Here is a 16,899-nt window from a genome sequence, read left to right as displayed (position 1 = left end):
ACTTTTCAGCAAGATGTACTTTATAAAATTCAATACTCTTAACATTCCTAAGCTTGCATTCATTGAATCGGTCAGTATGTTAGGAAAAAAATTAAGTTGATCTTACAGACAGAACAATATTAGTTTTGGTTTTTGTTTGTTTGTTTTTCCCTTTTTTAGGGCTACAGCTGCAGCATATGGAAATTCCCAGGCTAGGGGTCAAATCGGAGCTGTAGCCACCAGCCTACACCACAGCTCACAGCAACACCAGATCCTTAACCCAGTGAATGAAGCCAGGGATCAAACCTGGGTCCCCATGGTTACTAGTCAGATTCGTTTCTGCTGAGCCATGACAGGAACTCCCTATCCTTTATATTTTAAATGCCTTCCTGTGTGAGGCATTTTGCCAATGAAATTGAATAAAGGTTTCTTTTCTCCCTCCGTGGTGTTCATCTCCTAGATGGAATAAGATACACATAAGGTAACATTATTTAATTTGATAAGTGCAAAAATGAAGTATTGTTTGTTAAAGTTCTATAGGAGTTTAGTGAAAGGAAAGAAGACATTTGAAGTGGGATTTACCCTTTAGCTAAGTGGTTGGATTAGATAATGCTTAGGGTTCCTTTTGACCATGCTAACAAAAGAATGTTTCTCTGTCTTTCAGAAAGTGGTGGAGAGAGAGCTGGATGCTCTCTTGGAACAGCAAAACACCATTGAAAGTAAAATGGTCACTCTCCACCGGATGGGGTGAGTCTACATATCAGGACAAGCTATTTAAATTCTGTTAGGGACTTCTCTTATGGCACAGCGAGTTAGGGTCTGGTATTATCACTGCTGTGGCACAACTCAATCCCTGGCCTAGGAACTTCCATGTGCCATGGGGCCAAAAAATAAATAAATAAAATTTTTAAGTAAATAAAAAATTCCATCAGGATCCGTTGGATGTTATTATTTTTCCTTTCTGTTTTACCATGCAAGTTGAGTTTGAATTGTAAAGGAGCTTTACCTCCAAGTAAAGTGAATACCTAAGAGTGTAGTCAAATTGTTCTCAAAGTGGTTTTGGACCAGCAAGTATGAACATCATTTGGGGAGTTCCTGTTGCGGCGCAACGGTATCTGCATTGTCTCTCAAGCACTGGGATGCAGGATTGATCCCAGCCCAGCACAGTGGGTGAAGAACCTAGCGTTGCTGCAGCTGTGGCATAGGTAGCAGCTGTGGCTCACATCTGATCCCTAGCCTAAGGATCAAAAATTGCTCTTTGATTTCATCATCTTCTTAGATTGTTGGTTAGTGAATTTTATACTTACTTAGCAACTGGGAGAGTCTGTACTCTAGTTCTTTGGCAGTACATATTTAGGGATGTCCTTTGTAGTTATAGAAATTTATTTTTTGGAGTTCCCACTGTGGCATGGTGGGTTAAGGATCCAGTGTTGCTCCAGCTGTAGCATAGGTCTCAGCTGCAGCTCGGATTCAGTCCCTAGCCTATGAACTTCCATATGCCTTGGGCATGGCCAAAAAAGAAAAAAAATTAATTTTTTGTTAAGTATAGAGCTGAGTTTTCAATAAAACACTCTTGAGAAAAAGCTGTGAATAGAGAGAATGGAGCTAAGAGTCGTGAAGAAGTACAAAAGAAGTCGAAGACATAGTCTCCGTCTACAAAAAAGTTCTTCCATGTTTCCGTCTACTATCTACCCGAATGGATATATGTGCTGACAATGTATGTTTCTAGTCCCAACCTGCAGTTGATTGAAGGAGATGCAAAGCAGCTGGCTGGAATGATCACCTTCACCTGCAACCTAGCTGAGAATGTGTCCAGTAAAGTCCGTCAGCTTGACTTGGCCAAGGTAATCCTTTTCTTTTTTGTTGTTTTTACAGCCACACCTGTGCATGTGGAAGTTCCCGGGCTGGAGGTCAAATCAGAGCTGCAGCTGAGGCCTATACCACAGCCACAGCACTGCTGGATCTGAGCTGCATCTGCCATCTGTGTTGCAGCTTGTGGCAATGCCGGATCCTTAACCCACTGAGTGAGGCCAGGATTGAACCTGCCTTCTCACAGACATTATATCGGGTTCTTAACCCACTGAGTCACAACAGGAACTCTGTCCAAGGTAATCCTATTGAGCTCTTGTTTGTTTTTTTTTCCTTGATGCTGCCATTTTTTTAACCTTTTTTTATTTAATGGAAATATAGTTCATTTAATTTACAGTGTTGTGTTAGTTTCAGGTGTACAGCAAAGCAATTCAGGTATACCCCATTGAGCATTTGATGTTTAAGTTAGTAGAGGACAGTAGAGAAGCCACCACATTAGAAATTAGAGCAGTACCATCTGATAGAAACTTGATGCAAGATACCAAAACCAGACAAAGACATCGCAAAAAAACTCCAAACCCATAGCTGTTATGAATATAGACACACAAATTCTCAACAACGCTATCAACTAACCAAATCAAGCAACATATAAAAAAGACTAAGGGAGTTCCCGTCGTGGCGCAGTGGTTAACGAATCCGACTAGGAACCATGAGGTTGCGGGTTCGGTCCCTGCCCTTGCTCAGTGGGTTAACGATCCGGCATTGCCGTGAGCTGTGGTGTAAGTCACAGACGCGGCTCGGATCCCGTGTTGCTGTGGCTCTGGTGTAGGCCGGTGGCTGCAGCTCCAATTTGACCCCTAACCTGGGAACCTCCATGTGTGGTGGGAGCAGCCCAAGAAATGGCAAAAAGACAAAAAAAGAAAAAGAAATAGGAGAAAATAACAATTTAAAAATAGCATATTTGTTTAACCCATTATATCCAAAATACCATTGAAGTATGTAATTACTATAAAATGGCATTGATGAAATGTTTTACCTTATTTATTTTTGTGAGTCTTTGAAATCCAGTGTATATTTTACCCATCATAATTGGGCCACATCACATTTCAAGTGCCTAGTAGCCACAGGTGGTTAGCGCTGCTGTATTGAACAGTGCAGGATCTGGGCTCTTGAACACATCAGTCCCAGCCTCAGGTTGCTGCTGTGAAATACCCTAACTCTTCCGTACTGTGAAATAGCATAACTCTTCCCTATCTCTTTGTCCAGGTTTAGCCAAAACAATATGCCACAAAACATTATAGCCACATAGTCACCAACTTACATATTAAAGTTTTTTCTAGGAGTTCCCATTTTAGCACAGCAGAAACAAATCCAACTAGGAACCATGAGGTTGCAGGTTCAATCCCTGGCCTTGCTCAGTGGGTTAAGGATCGACATTGCCATGATAGGTCGCAGACGTGGCTCGGATCCCAAGTTTCTGTGGCTGTGGCATAGGCCGTCGGCTACAGCTCCGATTAGATTCCTAGCCTGGGAACCTCCACATGCCACAGATGCATGCAGCCTTAAAAAAAAAAAAAAAAAGGCAAAAAATAAATAAAATTTTTTCTACGCATTCTTGCTTATTCTAAGAAAAGTATTTTCTACATATTTTGCTTAATTTATTACTTGGTTTACAGTGTTATAGTCCCAAAATATCAACTACATTCTGAATGTGTTATAAATTTAACAGTAAATATCAAATATAAATATGAATTATCCCTGTTCCTCCTTCCATTAAAATGATGATCTGGTCACATAAATGAAATTGTATGATACCTGTCAGTGATATTGACCATTGTCAGTAAGTTTTGTGAATAGTAGTGATGGTATTTTTTAGTTTACCAGTGAAAGCTGAAAAGGACTTCTGATTAACTTGATTCAGCCCCTGAAACTTCCTACTTTCTGGAAAGACATTTTTTGAAAGAATAGGACGTTGTTTCTAAGGACCAATTCTTTTTGCAGAATCGCCTCTATCAAGCCATTCAGAGAGCTGATGACATCTTGGACCTGAAGTTCTGCATGGATGGGGTTCAGACTGCTTTGAGAAATGAAGATTATGAGCAGGCTGCAGCCCACATTCATCGCTACTTGTGCCTGGACAAGTCAGTTATAGAGCTCAGCCGACAGGGCAAAGAAGGTTGGCATCCCAAACTATTGATTTTTAACTTAGTTACAGCGTCTGTAATCAAGTTTAAGCATTTGTAATTTCTTGTTTAGTTACAAGCATTGGTAATCTGATTTAGACAAATTAAACCAGGAAAAGGATATCTGTCAACAGATTTCTTTGGAGTTCCTGCTGTGGCGCAATGTGATCAAAAGCAGCCTGGGAGTACTAGGATGCAGGTTCACTCCCCAGCCCACCACAGTGGGTTAGGATCTGGCATTATCACAGTTGCAGCTTAGGGTTGTGAGTGTGGCTTAGATCCGATCCTTGGCCTGGGGACTCCATGTGCCAGGAAAAAACAAAAGAAAGAAAAAAAAAGAAAAGAAAAAAAGAAATGTCTTTGGTATTAGACCCAGTATAGGTCTTAGACCATCCCAGGGCAGATGTTGTTTTTCCTGCTTTATAAAAAAGGAAACTGGGAGTTCCCATCATGGCTCAGTGGTTAACGAATCCAACTAGGAACCATGAGGTTGTGGGATTGATCTGTGGCCTTGCTCAGTGGGTTAAGGATCCAGTGTTGCTGTGAGCTGTGCTGTAGGTCACAGACACACCTCGGCTCTGGCGTTGCTGTGGCTGTGGCATAGGCAGGCGGCTACAGCTCCAATTAGACCCCTAGCCTGGGAACCTCCGTATGCTACAGGTGCAGCCTTAGAAAAGACAAAAAGACAAAAAATAAAATAAAATAATAAAAATAAAAAAGGAAGTTAAATCCAGATCTACTGTTCTTCTGGCCAGTGAGTTCTTTACCCTTGACCACATTGCCTATTTATAAAGTTGAAATTCAGATCTACTGTTCTTCTGGCCAGTGAGTTCTTTACCCTTGACCACATTGCCTATTTATATAGTTGAAATTCGGATCTTAGCTTGATATTCTGGGCCTTCCATGATCTCAGCCCATTCTATCTCTCTAACCTTATTTCATGCTGTTCACTCATGCATCCATTCCGTTCATTGTGCACATATTTATTGAGCTCCTCTAAATACCAAGGAATGTAGTACTTCAGCACTCTTCATCTTGCTGTTTCTAATCCTTGGCTCATTTTACTCCCTTTGCCTGAAATATATGTTCCCCCATTCAGGCCCTGCCAATCTTTGAGAGAATAGGATATCATCTCTAGGAAGCCTTTTCTGACTTCTTCAACCAGAAATATGACTTGTGGGCACCTTTCTTATAACACTCACCCACTGAATTTTTTTTTCCTTTTTGGGGTGCACCTGTCACACACAGAAGTTCCAAGGCTGTAGGTTGAATCATAGCTAAAACTGCCAGCCTACGACACAGCCACAGCAATGCTTGACCCAAGCCACATCTATGGTGCACCTTGCAGCAGTGCCAAATCCTTAACCAGCTGAGCAAGGCCAAGGATCAAACCTGCATCCTCATGGATACTGGTTGGATTCTTAACCCACTGAGCCCCAACAGGAACTCCTACTGAATTTTATTACAGTTATTCGCATACAAATCTTATCCTTTTCACTTGATTGTAACTTCTGTGACTTCAATTCTAAATCATCCATATAGCTAATACAGTATCTCGCACATGTTAAGTGCATAATACATATTTTTGGAATGCGCAAAGTGGCATATAGCCAACAGTACCATTTGTTACATTAATTCTCTCCCAATTGTGTAGGCAGCATGATTGATGCCAACCTGAAATTGCTGCAGGAAGCTGAGCAGCGTCTCAAAGCCATTGTCACAGAGAAGTTTGCCATTGCAACTAAGGAAGGGGATCTGCCCCAGGTGGAGCGCTTCTTCAAGATCTTCCCACTGCTGGGTTTGCATGAGGACGGACTAAGCAAGTTCTCAGAATACCTTTGCAAGCAGGTATGGCCCCAGTTGCTTGGCCAGATAACCTTACAGTTCTCTGCCTACAGATTGGTACACTGGATGGATCCAGTTTCTGTGGATACTTTTTCACCTCTGGATTTGACTCCCTCTTTCTGTTGTACCCTGGCAGGACTGGATGAATATATTCATTCAGCACTTATCTATTGCCATTCTACTGTGTATCAGGCATGGTCTGGACCTCTGCTGATGTACATTTATTTCCAACAGACCAAGTGAAAGTATAGGAAAATTAAAATGCAGATTCTCTGACAAGTCGAGTCACACTTTCCAAGCTATCAACCAGGGACTGACTTCTTTTAAGAGCATCCAGGAAGTTCTTGTAGTAGCTCAGCAGAAACAAATCTGACTAGCATCCATGAGGACACAGGTTCGATCATCCCTGGCCTCACTTAGTGGGTTAAGGATCTAGTGCTCCTGTGAGCTATCGTGTAGATGGCAGATGAGGCTCAGGTCTGGTGTGGCTGTGGCTGTGGCTGGCTGCTGAAGCTCCAATTCATCCCAGCCTGGGAACCTACATATGTCACAAATGTGGCCCTGAAAAGACAAAAGACAAAAAAAAAGAAAAAAAAAGCATTCAGAGATGTTGTTTAGTGGTTTTACAACTTCATAACTAAGTTTGAGTCTCAAAATCAGACTTGGCGACGGTGGCGGGAACAGGCTTGTGGAGTTCCCAGTGTGACTCAGCTGGTTAAGACATAGCATCCATGAGGGTGCATGTTCAATCCCTGGCCTCCTCAGTGGGTTAAGGATCCCGTGTTGCCGCAGGCTGTCGGGTAGGTTATAGATGTGGTCCAGATCCCACATTGCTGTGGCTGTGGCAGAGGCCAGCAACTGCAGCTCGGATTCAACCCCTAGACTGAGAACGTCCATATGCCACTGGTACGGCCATTAAAAAAAATTTTTTTTAAACCAGGCTTGCATTTCAGAAACTGAGAGGTCACTTAAGTTTAAAACTGGGAGTTCCCGTAGTGGCGCAGTGGTTAACGAATCTGACTAGGAACCATGAGGTTGCAGGTTTGATCCCTGCCCTTGCTCAGTGGGTTAAGGATCCGGCGTTGCCGTGAGCTGTGATGTAGGTCACAGATGCGGCTTGGATCCTGCACTGCTGTGGCTCTTGTGTAGGCTGGCAGCTATAGCTGCAATTCGACCCCTAGCCTGGGAACCTCCATATGCTGCAGGAGCGGCCCAAGAAATGGCAAAAAGACAAAAAAAAAAAGATTAAAACTGAAAAAGAAACAGATTCCAGTTAAAGTCTCAGTCCACCCTCCTCCCCAAAACCTTAGATGAAGAAAAGCAAATATCAGTAGGCATGTGTGCACAGGGTTGTTGTTTGTTTTTTAACTATGTATCAGAGTGCATTCCCCCCACCGGCACCCAGTTCTGTACAATGGAACACTGTTTTCCCATTAAGAAAAATGAGATAGTTCCATATGTGCTGACATAAGTGGTTTGTTAAGTAATACTATGCTATTGCTCCTTTTTAAAATAAGGGGGTGTCGATAAAGATGTATACCTGTATAAGCATAGGATATTTTTGGAACAGTTAGCAGTAGTCACCTCTCAGGAGGAGACTTAGACCAAAAGACATAGGTAAGAGGAAGAACTACTTTTTACCAAAAACTCCCTTTTTTTTTTTTCTTGCCTTTTTAGGGCCACACCGGCGGCATATGGAGGTTCCCAGGCTAGGGGTCCAATTGGAGCTGTAGCTGCTGGCCACAGCCACAGCAGTGCAGGATCCAAGCCACGTCTCTGACCTATACCACAGATCACGGCAACACCGGATCCTTAACTCACTGAGCAAGGCCAGGGATCAAACCTGCAACCTCATGGTTCCTAGTCCAATTCGTTAACCACTGAGCCATGACAGGAACTCCAAAAACTCCCTCTTTCTTTTGAATGTTTGTGTGTTTTACCCATTCTAAAAATTAATTAACTGGGGAGTTCCCATCTTGGTGCAGTGGAAACGAATCCAAATGAGAGCCATGAGGGTTCGATCCCTGGCCTCGCTCAGTGGGTTAAGGATCCAGCTTTGCCATGAGCTGTGGTGTAGGTTGCAGACACGGCTCGGATCTGGTGTTGCTGTGGCTCTGGTATAGGCTGGCAGCAACATCTCTGATTAGACCCCTAGCCTGAGAACCTCCATATGCTGCAGGTGTGGCCCTAAAAGACCAAAAGACAAAAAAAAAATTAAAATTAAAATTAACTAAAAAATAATAGTTGATAATGGTTAACTGAAAAAAGTGCTTGTGCTCCCAAGAGCTGCTGATCCTGCTGCACCACAGTGGGAACTCCTGTGGTCCTTTTTTTTTTTTTGCTTTTTAGGGCCACACTTGTGGCATATGGAGGGTCCCAGGCTAGGGGTCTAATTGGAGCTACAGATGCTGGCCTGCGCCACAACCACAACAGCGTGGGATCCGAGCCACGTCTGCAACCTACGCCACAGCCTTCAGTGACACTGGATCCTTAATCCACTGAGCAAGGCCAGGGATCGAACCTGCAACCTCATGGTTCCTAATCAGATTCATTTCTGCTGCAGCATCATGGGAACTCCAGTACTTTTTTTGTAATCAGTACTTTGTCATCTGAAACCTGGAAATGACTTCTGTTAATCAGTTAAAAGTCCCTTTCTCAGTATACCCAGATTCTTTGCCCTGCTAAACAAAGCACCATTAATAATACCTTTGAGTTATACTTTGAAACAGTTATTGAAACTTGCAACTCTTTCCCTAGTTTAATGGCAATAGATATTATCAAAGAAAGGAAAGCATTATTTATACCTCCCAATGGAAGAAGAATTACCACTGTGTTAAGTTCTTTTTCTTGCCTGAAGCCCAGACAACTCAGAGCCCCCCAGAAACATTCTTCTGTGCTGCTTAGGTTTTCAGGCATCAAGGGACACATGGAAAAAAGAAAGCCAATGGCAGGTCTTTTTGGAAAACAGAGGCTGGCCTTTGATCTAAGAAGTATTTGTGGATTTTCTACTTTTTTCAGGTGGCCAGTAAAGCTGAGGAGAATCTACTCTTGGTTCTCGGGACAGATATGAGCGATCGAAGAGCTGCAGTCATCTTTGCAGATACACTCACTCTTCTGTTTGAAGGCAAGCCTCTTTCTCCACCCTCCAGTACTGCTCACACCTGCTTCCTAGATTTTCTTCTTTTCTCACTAGTTTGATTCCTTTAATGTAATCTTATGGTTTTCTATGTATTGATTTATTGGAGAATTAACTTCCCAATTCAGTATCTAATAAGCAAAAATTAGAATCTTTCAGATGCTTTGATTCTCCCTAGCCCTCAAGACCCAAACTCTAAGAGTCAATTTAACCCTAAAATATGTGGGAGGAGAGTGATGCTCATTTCAAAAGATACTCCTGTAGAAACTTTCCATATAACTTATCAAATGTCTGCTAGTATACCAAACATTGTGCATATTTAACAGATTTGCTCAGCCTCTCCTGGCACTGACAAGAACCTTTTTTTTTTTTTTTTTTCATTTGGGGAAGTAAAACAGCCAAAAAGGGTTGAGTTAGATTCCAGGTCAGTCCTGGATAGAAGAAAGGAGTTTATCTTGCAGGAAGAATATTCAGAATCCAACCCTCTCACTCCCTCCCTTCTAGGGATTGCCCGAATTGTGGAGACCCATCAACCAATAGTGGAAACCTATTATGGGCCAGGGAGACTTTACACCCTGATAAAATATCTTCAGGTGGAATGTGACAGACAGGTGGAGAAGGTGGTAGACAAGTTCATCAAGCAGAGGGACTACCACCAGCAGGTGAGCAGGGGACGCTTACAGGTACTTTGGAAGCAGACATTAGCCAGCGACACTGAATAGAATAAATTGCAGGGGTGGGAGGAGTGAAAAAAGATGCAGCTGGGAGGAAAATGCTGAATGCAGACTGGCCTGCATGTTGCCCTTCACCAGCTTCACTTGAACTTGAGGTGTTATATCAAGACGATGACGGCCTCAGTACAAGAATGAGAAGGAAATACAAAGGGCTTCCTAAAAGGAACATAACAGAAGCATTAGATCACTTCTCTATCACAGAATATCCAACAAGGCCTTCTGGTGACTTGATGAGAATTTTATTTTTTAAGGTTTTATTCAGTGTTAAGTAATTTGTCGCAGATTTCTCCTTCGATTCTTGAATACTAAAGGTAACATTGACTTTTTCAGAACGTTGTTTCTCCAAACCTTTGAGCAGATAAACTATAGGAGTAGCCCCACACAATTTTATTCCTAGGAGACTCTAGACAGTAGTCCATTGGAACACCACTAGCATCACTTTTAAGTGCGATTCTATAGGTGAACTTTAGCCTGTAATCTTTGGGAAGTTCCCTTGTGACAAAGCAGGTTAAGGATCCTGCATTTCTGCAGCTGTGGTGCAGGATGCAGCTGCAGTGCGACTTCAGTCCCTGACTCTTGGAACTTGCACATGCTGAGAGTGTGGCCAAAAAAAAAAAAAAGAAAGAAAAAAATCCTTGGCTCCTCAACCTGAGAGCCTACTTTTGGCTTGTCTGTTAAACAAACCAAACTTAAACATTCTTATGCCAGAAGCCTGGAGTGACTTGCAAGAGGCAGATAGAAGGGGTAGGGAGGGGAAGAACATTTTCATTTCTGTGGTGTATTGCAGTTCCGGCATGTCCAGAACAACTTGATGAGAAATTCTACATCAGAAAAAATAGAACCAAGGTAATAATCCTCTTTTCTTCAGCCCATAAGAGTTTGACTTGGTAATCAGGTATCATTCAGAGACTACTCTCTAACAGTGTGGTTTATGTTTAAATATACTTTATCTGTGACTCTTTTTTTAATGAAATATAGCATATAAAGAAAAGCACATGTATAGCCTTTGTTTTGTAAAGAATAGATCATCAGCAAGACTTCTGAAGTCCCCAAAGTGACTCCTCTCCTCTCCCTCCCCCAAAGATAATTTTAAACTTTAACTTTCTTCTAGTGAAAGTAATATATGCTTATTAAAAGAAATTCCAAAAATTCCCATTGTGGCTCAGTGGGTTCAGAACCCGACTAGTATCCATGACAATGCAGGTTTGATCCCTGGCCTCACTCAGTGGGTTAAGGATCCAACGTTGCTGTGAACCGTGGTGTAGGTCGCAGATAGAGTTAGGATCCTGTGTTGCTGTGGCTGTGGCATAGGCTGGGAGCTGCAGCTCCAGTTCAACCCTAGCTTGGGAATTTCTGCATGCTACAGGTGCGGCATTAAAAAGAAAAAGAAAGAAATTCCAAACATAAAAATGTATTCATTCAATCAACATATTTTTACCAAATACATACTATATACCAGGCATTGGTCCTTTCTTGGTACTGGGGATATGTCAGCAAACACAACAAGCAAAACAGACATAATTCTTTCTATGTGGCATCTATAGCTTATAAAGAAGACAAATAATAACTGACACACCTATAGAGTGTACTATGTGCCAGACATTGTTCTAAGCACTTAACAAATATTAAATCATTTAATCCAGGGTTTCTCAGTCTCTGTACTATTGGCATTTTATCTGTATGATTTCTTTTTTTTTTTTAATCTTTTTACTGCCACACCTGCAGCATATGGAAGTTCCCAAGTTAGGAGTTGAATCAAAGCTGCAGCTAAGGCCTATGCCACAGCCATGGCAACATCAGATCTGAGTGGCATCTGCAATGTATGCCACAGCTTGCAGCAACACTGGATCCTTAACCTACTGAGCGAGACCAGGGGTAGAACTCACATCCTCACAGAGACAGCATCAGGAACCACAACAGGAACTCCATAGCTGTGTAATTTCTTTGTCGTGAAAACTACCTGTGCCTTGTATTATGTTTATCAGCATCCTTGGCCTCTACCCACAAGATACTGGTAGTGCGATGTCATCTGCCAAATATACCTGGAGAGATAAAGTCACCGCTATCTGAGATCACTGATTTAATCCATAAACTCTTTTCATTGATGAGGAAACTGAAGCCTGTAGAGGCTAAGTGATTTGCCCAGGATCGTACAACTAGAAAGCGACAAGGCCAGGAATAGAATCTGAGCAGTCTGACTCTAGAGTTGGTGCTGTTGATTACAATATATTAAGTATAGAGTACAGAGAAGCATGAATAAAGGGATGTAACCTAAATCGATGAAGTTCAAGGAAAAAAATCCTGAGGAAATGACTTTAGATCTGAAACTTCAAAAGTGGGGAGTTCCCTCCTGACTCAGTGGACTAAGAACCTGACAATGTCACTCTTATGGCTTTGGTTACAGTGACAGCATGAGTTTGATCCCTGGTCTGGGAACTTCTGTATGCCACGGATGCGGCCAAAAAACCTCCCCCACAACAAAATAAATAGGAATAAGAGGTGAAATGTGTTCCAGGTAGAGTGAGGAAAGCATGTGGAAAGACCCATTGTGTTTGAAAAACTGAAAGAAGGCCAGTATAGTTGAAGTGCTGAGAGTTGGGGAGAGCCTTATATGAGATGCATCTAATGAGGCTGTTAGGCCATTCAATGTCTTGTATCCTAAGACCTATGAACATCATATGATTATGATATGGCCAGGTTTATGTTTTGAAAAGATCTCTTGGAGAGTTCCCGTCGTGGCGCAGTGGTTAACGAATCCGACTAGGAACCATGAGGTTGCGGGTTCGGTCCCTGCCCTTGCTCAGTGGGTTAACGATCCAGCATTGCCGTGAGCTGTGGTGTAGGTTGCAGATGCGGCTCGGATCCTGCGTTGCTGTGGCTCTGGCGTAGGCCGGAGGCTACAGCTCCGATTCAACCCCTAGCCTGGGAACCTCCATATGCCGCGGGAGCGGCCCTAGAAAAGGCCAAAAAAAAAAAGACAGAAAAAAAAGAAAAGATCTCTTGGACTTCAATGTGGAAAAGAGTTAATTTTGTCTCTGATGTGAGGGAGAAGATGAACTTCATTCTTTGCAGTGAGTTTTGTTATCCCAGCACAATTTGTTGAAAAGACTGTTCTTTCCTTATTGAGTTGTTTTAGCTTTCTTATTGGAAATCAGTTGATCATAAATATGAAGGTTTTTGGACTCTCAGTTAATCTGTATGTCTATCCTTATGGCAGTAAAACCACACTGTCTTGTTTGCTGTAGCTCTGTAGTAAATTTTTTTTTTGTCTTTTTTCTATTTCTTTGGGCCGCTCCCGCGGCATATGGAGGTTCCCAGGCTAGGGGTCGAATCGGAGCTGTAGCCACTGGCCTACGCCAGAGCCACAGCAACGCAGGATCCGAGCCGCATCTGCAACCTACACCACAGCTCACGGCAACACCGGATCGTTAACCCACTGAGCAAGGGCAGGGACCGAACCTGCAACCTCATGGTTCCTAGTCGGATTCGTTAACCACTGCGCCACGACGGAAACTCCTTTATTACTGTAGTAAATTTTAAAATTGAAAAGTGTGAGTCTTCCAACTTTTTTTCCCTAAAATTGATTTCTTCCACATGAAGCGTATATAATTTTTATTCAAACCACTAACAAAAATACATCTCCCAATCTTTTATTTAGCCCTGACAGGATTTTAGGGGGTGAATAATTCAGGTGACACATGTAAATGGAATATGTTGTTGACAGCTGTCTCTGATTATAATTGGGCCAGCAGAGCTAGGATGACCGTCTGGCAGAGCTGACCCTTCTGGGCCCAGTGGGAGGGGGGAGTTTGGGACTGTGTTTGCCCTGTAGCTCTTATATCTGAAGGAATCCAGTCTCCTGCTTATTCCTTCCACTCCGTGTGTCTCAGGGAACTGGATCCTATCTTGACTGAGGTCACCCTGATGAATGCCCGCAGTGAGCTGTACTTACGCTTCCTCAGGAAAAGGATCAGCTCGGATTTTGAGGTGGGGGACTCCATGGCTTCAGAGGAAGTAAAACAAGGTAAAAGGCATTTCCCATGTTCTCTGGGATGGGTTGGAGTAGAGTTGGCACTGTTTTGTAATAGTTAAGCCACAGATCTTTTAATAAGAAAATAACTGGGGCTTTTGGTCTCTGGTTCTGTGGACAGACTGACTCCCAGGAATAAATCTAGACTTAGCAAATTTTAGAACTGGGTTAGATCTTTGAGGCCATCTAGTCATTTTACTGATAAGGGAAGCTAAAGGCAAGAATGGTTAAATGATTTTCCTCTGTTCTTTTCCCCACACCGTGTTTCCTCACCAGCTCAGAGTTAGGGATTGGTGTTAAGTAGGTGATATGTATACACTATAGATGGATAGATAGATACGAATACAAAGATAGATATAATTCCATGAGGACACTTTAAGGAATGAGAGGAATATTATAAAACAGGATTGTGGCTCTTATTAAAAACTTTATAAAGCTACTTTAAAAAATCATTGAATTACACATATACAGTGGGTGAATCTTATGGTATATAAATTATATCTTAGTGTAATACTGAGGTGTAATCTTGAGAAAAGAATATATATATAAAGAAAGCATTTCATTCTTTCCCGCAGTCTCCCAGTTCCCACAGTCTCAATTTTTGAAGCGAAAAATATGTTGAATAAAAACATATGTCATAGTCTTATTTCACTGACAGATTAACTCTCTAGGTTTTTAAGGAGACCATTTAATTACTACTGGTTAAATATATCCAGATTTCCTAAATTGGAGACCTGAAACTAATCTACCATCTATGGCATTCTGCATGGCTTGTAGCAATAATGCAAGGCAAGGGTTTTGTTTGTTTGTTTGTTTGTTTGTTTTTGTCTGCACCCACAACGTGTGGAAATTCCTGGGCCAGGGATCAAACCTCTGCCATGGCAACAACCTGAGCTGCTGCAATGGCAACACTGGATCCTTAGCCCACTACACCACAAAGGAACTCCCAAAGGAATTATTTGTATGACCCAAGTGGTAATGCCTTGAATTTGTATTTAAGGAAAATATAATCTCATTTAGGGTTTGGTGCTGATTGCTATTAGTAATGACCATGTATGTTCACAGTTATGCTGTTTAATACAGAAGCCACAAGCCACATGTGACTATTTAAATTTAATTAGCAATAAATAAATAAATAATTAAAAAAAAGAAAATTTAATTAGGAGTTCCAATTGTGGTTCATCAGGTTGTGAACCTGACTAGTATCCTTAAAGATGTGCGTTCAATCCCTGGCCCCACTCAGTGGGTTAAGGATCCAGTGTTACCTCAAGCTGTGGTGTAGGTCGCAGATGCAGCTCGGATCCGGTGTTGCTGTGGTTGTGGTGTAGGTCCCAGATGCAGCTCAGATCTGGTGTTGCTGTGGCTTTGGAGTAGGCCTGAAACTGTGGCTGTGATTCAGCCTCTAGCCTGGGAGCTTCCATATGCCATAGATGTGGCTGTAAAAACGAAGAAAAGAAAAGGAAAAAAAGAATTTTTAATTTGGTTCCTCAATCATATTAAGCACTTTTTTTTTTTTTTTTTTTGGCCACACCTGTGGCATGTGGAAGTTCCCAGGCCAGAGATCGAACCTGGAACACAGAAGTGACAATGCCAAATCCTTAACCATTAGGCCACCAGGAACACCATATAATAAAGCACATTTTAAGTGCTTAATAGTGGCTATCATATTAGACAACACAGATTTACAACATTCCCATCAACACGGATTTAGATTCCCCTTACCACAGAAAATTCTGTTGGACAGCACATTCTTTTGGTTAGAGAATGAAATGTTCTGTACCTAATATATTAGTCTTTGGCCTGGAAATGTGTATCTTTTGAGTCTTGCTAAATAATTCTAAGGAAAAAATAGAAAAGAAGTAGTAAGTTTTTTGTACAGTAATATTAACTAAAATTTCCAGTTACTATGATTTCCAGTTATCTCTAATGACAGAAGTTTGAAAATAACCCAGGTGTCTAAAAATAGAATAATTTCAAAAATAAAGACTATCTAGGAGTTCCCGTTGTGGCTCAGCAGGTTAGGAACCTGACTAGTATCCATGAGGATGCAGGTTTCATCCCTAGCCTCACTCAGTGGGTTAAGGATCCAGTATTGCCTCAAGTTGTAGTATAGGTCGCAGATGCTGCTCAGATCTGATGTTGCTGTGGCTGTGGTATAGGCCTGCAGCTCCAGTTCCACCCCAACCCAGGAACTTCCATATACCACAGCTTCGGCCCTAAAAAGCAAAAAAAAAAAAAAGTAAGTTAAAATGAAGACAGGCAAAGCTATGTAGAAACATTGAAATATTTATTTTATATATATATACATTTTTTTTCTTTTTTCTTTTTTGTCTTTTTAGGGCTGCACCCACACCATATGGAGGTTCCCAGGCTAGGGGTCAAATTGGAGCTATAGTTGCTGGCCTACACCACAGCCACAGCAACTCAGGATCTGAGCCATGTCTGTGACCTATACCACAGCTCATGGTAACACTGGATCCTTAACCCACTGAGCAAGGCCAGGGATCGAACCTGATCTTCATGGATGCTAGTCAGATTTGTTTCCACTGAGCCATAAATGGGAACTCCTGAAATATTTATTATATAATTTTTAAACAGAAGACAAAATCGTATTGGTACTGTGATTATTAACCATATAAATTATGTACAGATATTGAACAGAGACTAGAAAGGAACGTGAAAATATGAGAAAAGTTGATCTATTTCCCTTGGGGAAGAAGAGTGAGTATTCCTTTCTTGGTTGTCCCCTAGAGCACCAGAAGTGTCTGGACAAACTCCTCAATAACTGCCTACTGAGCTGCACCATGCAGGAGCTAATTGGTCTCTATATTACCATGGAGGAGTACTTCATGCGGGAGACTGTCAACAAGGTAGGACAGAGGACACATCCCTTGGACATGGGGCTTCCTGTCCAAGAAGCCAGGCTGAAGGGAATGGCTGGGACATGTATTATTTCTTGGTCCTGCTTTGAGAATACCCTTGCATGTAGACTGAGTGTACTGCTTTAAAGGGCATCTGTGGAGTGGTTGTGCTCCTCGTGGACCCAGCGGGGACTTCTTTCCCAAGGATCACAAAAGAGCACCTTGGCTCCTCAGGGAGCTTCCCTGCCTCCCTGAGGACATATGTGGGTGAGGAGCCTTGGGGAAGAAGGGCCTCACCTGGTGTCTTACATCCCATGAAACA

General features: G+C 42.1%; 1 protein-coding gene across 1 annotated transcript in view; it reads left to right on the top strand.

Moving 5' to 3' along the window:
- Positions 1 to 16,899, top strand: part of COG4 (component of oligomeric golgi complex 4) — a 30,371-nt gene that overhangs the window by 1,345 nt on the left and 12,127 nt on the right. Inside the window, exons 2-10 of the mRNA XM_047792045.1 lie at positions 644 to 726; positions 1,709 to 1,823; positions 3,790 to 3,964; positions 5,626 to 5,819; positions 8,835 to 8,940; positions 9,457 to 9,614; positions 10,474 to 10,532; positions 13,577 to 13,710; positions 16,468 to 16,586. Coding sequence (XP_047648001.1) covers positions 644 to 726; positions 1,709 to 1,823; positions 3,790 to 3,964; positions 5,626 to 5,819; positions 8,835 to 8,940; positions 9,457 to 9,614; positions 10,474 to 10,532; positions 13,577 to 13,710; positions 16,468 to 16,586 — 1,143 coding nt within the window. The remainder of the gene's footprint in view (positions 1 to 643; positions 727 to 1,708; positions 1,824 to 3,789; positions 3,965 to 5,625; positions 5,820 to 8,834; positions 8,941 to 9,456; positions 9,615 to 10,473; positions 10,533 to 13,576; positions 13,711 to 16,467; positions 16,587 to 16,899) is intronic.

This window comes from Phacochoerus africanus, chromosome 8 (genome assembly GCF_016906955.1).
Source record: "Phacochoerus africanus isolate WHEZ1 chromosome 8, ROS_Pafr_v1, whole genome shotgun sequence".
Classification (NCBI taxonomy): domain Eukaryota; kingdom Metazoa; phylum Chordata; class Mammalia; order Artiodactyla; family Suidae; genus Phacochoerus; species Phacochoerus africanus.
Note: the sequence above shows the minus strand (reverse complement) of the source record. Positions and strands in the feature narration are given on the sequence as shown.